This window comes from Haplochromis burtoni, unplaced genomic scaffold, assembly GCF_018398535.1.
Source record: "Haplochromis burtoni strain Fernald_Lab_line unplaced genomic scaffold, NCSU_Asbu1 Contig_71, whole genome shotgun sequence".
Classification (NCBI taxonomy): domain Eukaryota; kingdom Metazoa; phylum Chordata; class Actinopteri; order Cichliformes; family Cichlidae; genus Haplochromis; species Haplochromis burtoni.
This window is the reverse complement of record NW_024582432.1, coordinates 845,853-854,347: the sequence shown is the minus strand read 5'-3', so window position 1 is coordinate 854,347 and position 8,495 is coordinate 845,853. Positions and strand designations below refer to the sequence as shown.

At 47.0% G+C, this 8,495-nt stretch overlaps 2 protein-coding genes across 2 annotated transcripts in view; one reads left to right on the top strand and one right to left on the bottom strand.

Annotated features, from left to right (window-relative positions):
* Positions 1–1,753, bottom strand: part of LOC121814670 — an 8,938-nt gene extending 7,185 nt beyond the window's left edge. The window contains exon 1 of the mRNA XM_042221640.1: positions 1–1,753. Coding sequence (XP_042077574.1) covers positions 1–1,705 — 1,705 coding nt within the window. The 5' untranslated portion in view covers positions 1,706–1,753.
* Positions 1–7,962, top strand: part of mrpl38 (mitochondrial ribosomal protein L38) — a 17,607-nt gene extending 9,645 nt beyond the window's left edge. Inside the window, exons 7-9 of the mRNA XM_005923814.2 lie at positions 6,479–6,637; positions 7,440–7,576; positions 7,724–7,962. Coding sequence (XP_005923876.1) covers positions 6,479–6,637; positions 7,440–7,576; positions 7,724–7,860 — 433 coding nt within the window. The 3' untranslated portion in view covers positions 7,861–7,962. The remainder of the gene's footprint in view (positions 1–6,478; positions 6,638–7,439; positions 7,577–7,723) is intronic.
* The last annotated feature ends 533 nt before the right edge of the window (positions 7,963–8,495 follow it).

The window sequence follows — 8,495 nt, the reverse complement described above, 5'->3', positions numbered from 1 at the left end:
CAAACACCTTGAAATGGCAGGATGTGGAATGCAACCAGTTGAGGACAGTGGTTGAATCAGACCACAGCGTACATGTGGTCACCTTGAACGTTAGTTCTGTCTGAAGTAGCTTTGCGAGCTGGGCTCCAGTGAGTGCAGCGCAGAGTTCGAGTCTGGGAATAGATATCTGCTTCCTTGGAGCAACCCGTGATCTGGCCATGAGGAATGACAGCTGCGCATTACCATAATGATCTTCTGATCTCAGGTAAGCCACAGAGCCATAGGCTCGCTCTGATGCATCGCAAAAGATATGTACCTCTCTTGCAATGTCAGACAGATCCATGTGCGGCAGTGTGTAACATCGTGGCAATGTTAACTCTGATAAATGCACCAACTCCCCCTTCCATGTCTTCCACTGGTGCAGCAAATCATGAGGTAACTGGGGGTCATCCCAATCTCGATGCTTGTCCCAGAGTTGCTGTACAATAATCTTGGCCCTGGTGGTGAAGGGAATGATGAACCCAAGTGGGTCGTACTGACTAGCCAGGGTTCGATATATGTTCCTCATAGTGGGCTCTCCATAGTCAATGGGTCGGTGCTTGAGGCTGAGGGTGTCCGTCTCACAGTTCCAGTTCAGTCCCAGGGTTGATTCATGCGCTTCTTGTCGGTCCTGTGACAGCCAGAGTTCCAGTTTGTCTGACCGTGCCTCGGATGGCAGATGACTAATCACTTCTGGCCTATTACTAGCCCACTGCCGAATTTCAAAGCCCCCGGAAGCCAGAAGCTGCCGTAGTTTCTTGACCAACTGCTGGGCTTCTTCAATCGATGAAACACTCTGTAGACAGTTGTCCACATAGAAGCACCGTTCGATGGAGAACCTCACCTCCTCTCCTGGTTCACTATGCAGGAGGACATGCCGCTGTAGCGCAAAGGAGGCACAGCAGGGACTACATGTTGTCCCAAAGGGAAGGACTTGCCATTCATAGCTGTGAGGGGGCTCATCCCGATTCATATTGCGCCAAAGAAACCTCAGGAGCGGTTTGTCTTCCGGGAGTAGGCACACCTGGTGAAACATCCCTTTTATGTCACCACTGATGGCAATGCTGTGTTCTCTGAAGCGCAGGAGCACTCCAACCAGAGAAGGGCTCAGGACAGGGCCAGGCAATAGGGACTCGTTCAGGTTAAGTCCCTTGTGTCGAAAAGAGCAATTAAAGACCACTCTATTCTTGCCATTGTGCTGGACCATGTGATGAGGTATGTACCAACTCTCTTGGCTCTGAGAGGCAACCTCCGGTTGCAGTTTGGCTACAAACCCAGAGGTCACCAACCTTTCAATCTCGTCCATATATGCAGCAGCCCTAACCGGGTCTTTGCTCAGACGTCTCTCCATACTCCTCAGGCTGGGCAGTGTCGCCTCTTGGGTGGCCTGAAAAAGTGGTGCATCCTTCCTCCTCAATAAGGGTGTGGCATACCGGAGCACTCCCTTAACATCCACGCGCCTTGTTCTGGCCTCCAATATCTGAAGGGCTTCATGATCCTCCTTCGACCTTGTCACCTCCTTTTCACTCTTATATGGTAGAACATCCACTTGCCACAGCTTCTCCACATTCCTCTGGAGTTCAACAGATAGGGGGCTGCAGGAGGTATACAGACACTGTTGAGACTCTAACTGTGACTCAAGCGACTTTGCAGGCCCTTGCAGAGTCCATCCTAGTCGGGTTCGCATCGCAGCTGGCCCTCCTGGTGATCCAAAGCGCACAGGCTCTATAGGGTTTATGAGGGTGATGCCCATTAGCAACAGGGGCGAAACTCTGCTGAAGGTTTGTAGGGGCAAGTCCTTCAGATGTCTGTACCTTCTCTTGAGCATGGTAACTGGATATGAATGCTCAGCTAAGCCAAGCCGCTGGGCAGTGAAGGCATTAGCTATGTGGAAGGATTTCTGGGGCTGCATGATAGGGGACAGTGTGAATGAAACGCAGGCCCCATGTAACGTTTGGATATCCTGAGGATAGTTCTCAGGGCGAGGTCTTCAGGTGTGCCTGTTAGGCCCAGTTGCTGAGCTGCAGAGGAGAGCAGCATGGTGCGGTCAGAGCCATCATCCAGGATGGCATAAGTGTCCAGAGTTTTGTCACCATTTCTCAGGAGAACTCTAATCACTTTAAGCAGAACACGGGTAGAATCTGAAGGTTTATCTAGGTGGAGTATTTCAGTTGCAGAGCTCACCAGGCAAGTACCTTCCTTCACACTCTTGGCGTTGACCTCATGCAGGATCTGAAGGTGTTTGCCTTGACATAGGCTGCAAGCTTTCTTCAGATTGCACTGTGCTGCTTGATGTGATCTGCCACATCGCCAACAACGCTGGTTTGTCTTAATCCAGTCTATGATTTGAGCCTTATCAAACGACTGGAATATGGGGCACTGACTCAGATAATGGTCCTCCGTATCACAGTAGGGGCAGTAAGCTTTCAGCGGGCCTTTCTTCTTGCTATGGACAGCTGGTTTGCTGCTCACCGACTCGACAGGCTGCTTCGTCGGCAGATTCTCTGAGCCATGCAGGATAGTGGCCATGCGCTTTACTGACTTCGCCTCTCTCAGGCGCTCTGGTTTCTGGATGACCCTCTCCTTCTGCCCTGTAGCCCCAAGCTGGGTACTGCTATCTTGGCACCATGTTTCCAGCTGTAACCAGTCTGAAAAGTCTGTTAGGTTGTATACTACCCCTGGATGGCGACACATGTGTCTCCGGAACTCAGACCTCATTTCAGCTGGCAGCTTACTGAGGAGCCGTGCCACGTGAGAGCCACATTTCAGTTCCACTTCACCATCCGGACCAAGGGTCTTCAGCATACCAACGAGAGCCCGAATCTGCAGTGCGAATCTTTCAAAAGCCTCCACATCCCCGTGACGAATGTCCGGTGCATCCATAACACCGGCAATCTTCCTGAGGGCTAACTGGTGGGGCTGACCAAACTTCTCCGATAGGGCTGCCATGGTGTCAGTATAGGGGGATGGAGAATTGAGATATGCATCAGCTATGAGACGTGCTTCATCTAGTTTCAAATGATCCATCAGTATCTGAAACTTGAAAAGCTCTGTCCCATCCGGTGGCAGTAGATTGTCAAGTGCGATCTTTAACCGGGCAAACTCACTTGGGTCCTTCTTAATGAGATCAGGAATACTTGGAGTTGGACCCCTGTATGTTTTCTCTTGTGCCATTACATGTGGTGGCTGGTAGGCTGGGGATGGATGAGGTTTATATTGCGATGATGTTGTGATAGGTCTTGATACCTCGGCGACGGGCTGCTGGCTCCAGATGTTGGTGGGGGCTTGACTCTGGAAACTGGGATAAGCCCTAGCAGAAAACTGCTCCTGCCAAGGAGGCTTCAAATGTTGCGGAATGATAGGTGGATGTTCAAACCGAAAGGAAGGTGCACTGTTGGGGAATGGCGGGGTTGGCCGACTAGCTGTCAGTGTCTGCTCCTTTAACAGCTGTAGTTCACCCATCATCCTATCCAATGTATCAATCATTGTAGTATCCTTGGGTGGAATACTCTGAGCTGATGGTGGGCGAAAGTATGGCCTTTGGTATTCTTGTTGAGCATGGATGTCCTGCCTATTGTCATACTGCGGCCATGGACTCGTTCGTGCATCTATTCTATGTGTATGGGAACTAATCGTGGGGACACTGATGGGCTGCATACGTTGGGAGGAAGACAGAGGGGGTACATGTGTTGGGGGTGATCTCTGGTCCCGTTGCTCCGACAGGTAACCACCTCTGTCTGGTTCACGTGTTTGGGCGTAAGGCTGAGGTCTGCCATTCATACCATACTGCGAACCCGAAACTGCAGACATTTCCCATGGTCGATGGAAAGGAGAAGGAGGCTGATGGTTCAGGCCATCCCTACTGGGCACATGCTGCCGCATATCCTGCAGATCATTCGAGGAAGCGGTCCATTCATCCACGGTGTGTTCCCATCCAGGCTGACTTGTTGGGCTAGACGAGCGGGAGGTCTGTACAGACACTGCCGATGGCACGTACTGCTTTCGCTCTTCTAGCCCGGGTGCATACTGTGCTGTGTACGAGTGACGGTAGGGTGTCATGTCTCGTTGGTGGTTCTGTCCATGGAATGTCAGATCGAGATATAGGTAGGCGCCTAACCAAGCTCAGACCATCCCATAGTCTGACATAAGGCTAGGGAGGAGGTTGATATTACTTGGCGCACTTCGGGCGAGATGCTGGTCATATCATGTCACGACATCTTTCACTGGCAGAATCGCAAACTAGGACTGTCATCTTGTAGCGGTATGACGACGGAGGATACTGTGAACAGACACCAGTCGACTGGCTACGTGCAAGGACCAATTGTCTGACATCTTGGGTTGAACCGCAGGAGCTAGTATAGTGCGTTGGCTGAATAGCAGTGGTGTTCACCTTGGGGTGTCGGTCAGAACACACAGGACGCACAGATAAAGGTTATACCGTCTTTACTGTGATTCCTCAGCTTAACAGCACAGTACAGCAACACAGTAATGCAACCGCAGGCTTACAGAGTGGTGAGGGGTGTGGGTGTGTGTGGTCTGTGAACAGAACATATACAGAATACTGAATGTAATAAACATCTAAGTCATGAATTATGATGCATTAGCGTTCTTCGAATCTAACCAGAACTACAAATGGGAATTCCTATATGAACATCTACATGCACGAGTTTCATACACTACTCCCAAACCCTTACAGTACATGACATTGATTGCCAATACACCCAACAACAATATATCACAAACACCAAATCGTTTAGCTTACAGCTAGCAGGTATGTAGCATAACAGGTAGCATTAGTAGCATGAACTAGCCACATAGCGAACAGGTCGATACACATTGCACTTCTACATCCACTAAATGTCTAATTGGCATAAAAGACTAAAACTGTCCTTTTCAGGCATGGCTCCACGTCTACTCACAGTTCTTTAGCGACGCACACAACTCACACCGTGTGTAGACATCCCCTGCAGAGTCAGTCTGCCAGGCGGCTCTTGCTATGTGTAGCTCCAACTCTGATCACTGGAACATGTGCTCAATAGTGCAACTGTGCTCTCTCGCACACCAAGCATCTCTTTCTTTTTTCTTACAGCTAGCAGGTATGTAGCATAACAGGTAGCATTAGTAGCATGAACTAGCCACATAGCGAACAGGTCGATACACATTGCACTTCTACATCTACTAAATGTCTAATTGGCATAAAAGACTAAAACTGTCCTTTTCAGGCATGGCTCCACGTCTACTCACAGTTCTTTAGCGACGCACACAACTCACACCGTGTGTAGACATCCCCTGCAGAGTCAGTCTGCCAGGCGGCTCTTGCTATGTGCTAGCTCCAACTCTGATCACTGGAACATGTGCTCAATAGTGCAACTGTGCTTTCTCGCCACAAGGGGGCCCCCCACACAGCTGACAGCCTTTCCAACAGCCTGTGTTTATATAGCGCTTTACTAGTCCCCATGTACCCCAAAGCGCTTTACATATCCAGTCATCCACCCATTCATACACACATTCACACACTGGTGATGGCAGCTACATTGTAGCCACAGCCACCCTGGGGCGCACTGTTTAACTGTGTGAGCTTCATGGTGCAGAGTGCTGCATTTACAGAGCTTTGTCTCACAGGAGTAAGATTTAGATGTCAAAACTAGTTTATAATCCAAGTACATAATTTCCATATTGATTATTAAATGATTCTGATTCTGATCAGTGTAGTAAGTACAGTTTCTGTGTAAAAAGAGACATCTTGTGGCCAACTGAGGCCAACTGCTGCACAACCCCTTCAGCAAGAGAATCTGGTGGCTGTGTTCTGCTGTGGGAGCAGGGTTTTCATCCTCTTACACTAGTATTTTCCACATGTATTGGTCTGCTTGAGGACACAGTCAAATTGGTACGTGTTTGTTCTGCGTAATCAGTTTTATCCTGCAAATAAACCTTTCTGTGTTTACTTGAGTGGTCTCTGTCAGGACTGAGGAACACTCAATAATAAGGTGTGACACCTGTGAGAGATTTTGAAACTGCTTTCTACCAACAGAAACCAAACACCAAATGATGGAGTGACTTTTGAAAGAATTGTGTTCCATCGCTGCGGTAGACTTTCAGAGATTAAAAAAAAAAAAAAAAATCTGTGCCAAAGGTCTCACACACAGGTGGTGCTCAGACTGAGGCTCATAAGGTGGAGCTGGTGACAAACTAATAATTAGGGCATTTGTTTGCTCCCCAGCAAGGCGAACCCTAAGAAGGAAATGGAATAAAACAGAGCTTTGTTGTCTGCTCTTAACTTGAAGTGTAAGATGTTTTGATTCGTCAGATCATCTGGATGAGCACTAAAAAAGTTACAGTCCATTCACTTTATGCTGGTTGGCTTACTGTCATTGATTTCTCACTTCAAGTTTAAATCTAAGCTAAATAAACCTCGTTTCGAGTTATTCATGGATTCCTCGAATGACCCATGTCTCTGCAGGGGGAACATACCGGGCGCAGCAGTCCAGGCTGGTGAGGAGCTGTGTCACTACCTGCCACCCTTCCCTGCCAGAGGAACAGGCTTCCATCGCTATATTTACGTGCTCTTCAAGCAGGATGGGCCCATCAACTTCCAGGAAAACATCAGGCCCTTGCCATGGTGAGTAGTACACTAATCAGAGTGGTGGATGATGTATTCTTTTTGGATGGAGTTACAACAATAACAAAGTCCATCCCAACAGCAAGTTACAGCAAGATGCCTGTGACTGGGAAATGTGTTGTGCTCAGTAGGTAGGAATAACACTAATCTCAGTGTAGCATTAGCAACTGCCTCCCGAACCACCCAAACCTGGCATATATGTGCGGTTGTAGTGATGGATATACTACAACATATACTAAACACAATTCAAATTTAGAGGTCATTTTATGCGCGAGTAACCCATGTGAGCCAAACTCTCAGGCTGGTTGCTATAAACACTCTGCTACATTGAGTTTTTCTACTCTTGATTCTAAAATGTCATTAAGTGTTGAGATACCATATAGATAACATGGTGATCTCAGACACACAGCAGAGGACGGAAATTTAAAAGCAAAACTTGTGTTTCTGTGGGGCAACCACCATGTGGATGAATGGATAGATAGAGATACAGATCTCTCTGTAAAATACTAGCATCGCACAATCACTATATAGGACCTGAATTATGACGTGTTATTGCAGACCACAAATGCTGGAAAAAAAAACTCTGCCATATTAAATATGCTTCAGACAAGTGGCTGATGCGCCTAGTATACCACAAACCTTAATAAATAAAATCAATTGTCTTGACATGTTGACTTTAGCTCGATTTAGCACAAATACTCTAAACACCTCCTGGATTAAAAAATGTATTGAGTGGGGACATAACTGTTAATCCTGTGTGATACCTAAAAACGCACTGAGCATGTATCGTCTCTCCACACAGCCATTCACTGGTGCAGCGCACGTTTAAGACGGTGGATTTCTACAGAAAGTACCAGGACAACATGACTCCTGTGGGTCTGGCCTTCTTCCAATGCCAGTGGGATCAATCTGTGACAGATACCTTTCACAACACCCTAAGTGAGTCACGGTGTGGGAAAAAGACAACACAATACATGCTGGAACTTGTTTCCCACCTCTAACGTGTTCATCTAAATTGGGCCAGGATTTGTGTGGCAGCTGGTAATGTGAGTTTAACGGTCTGCTTTCCTGCATCTTCTCCTGCAGACATGAGGGAGCCCGTGTTTGAGTTCATCAGGCCTCCAGTGTACCACCCCCCACAGGTCAAATACCCTCACCGGCAGCCCCTACGCTACCTGGACAGATACAGAGACGGGAAAGAGCACACCTATGGGATATACTGATTATCAGACACATGCACATTTGAGGAAACTGCAACAACAATGTGAAATTATGTTTGCCATATTTATGTCATGATTGTAAAAATAAAGCAATTTTCAGCTGCACTGGGGCTGCATTTTATTTACCTTTGCCAAAAAACAAACATTTTATACTCACTAGACATCAATTATCAGCATTTTATTAATGATAATCTGGCAGGGATTTTTCCAGCCAGCAACACCAAATATAAGTCAGCAACATTTAACAGCTCAATAAGAATCAGGTACATGTGGAGTCAAAATGTGATAGAAGTAACATTTTTATGCCTCAACTATTTATTTTTATAGTTTTAAGCCCACGAGACGTTCATGTCAAAGACCAAGAATTTGTCTAAAAGCCCGTCTAGAAAAAGATACATTTATTCATACTTGATACTATAAACTTTTATTGCTGCAGTTGCTCTAATGTTGAGTAATTATCCCTAATTTTGTGTATACTGAAGCATTCAAAGAAATGTCAGCAGATGGCACTGCTGAATTAAAATCCCCAGAGACCACACCGATGAGTCAGAACTTTTCAGGAACCTTATTTTAACTATGACTCATATTTGATTGTAAATTCTTAGCAATAATAGCTGCGGATCTTTGCTCATGTGTCT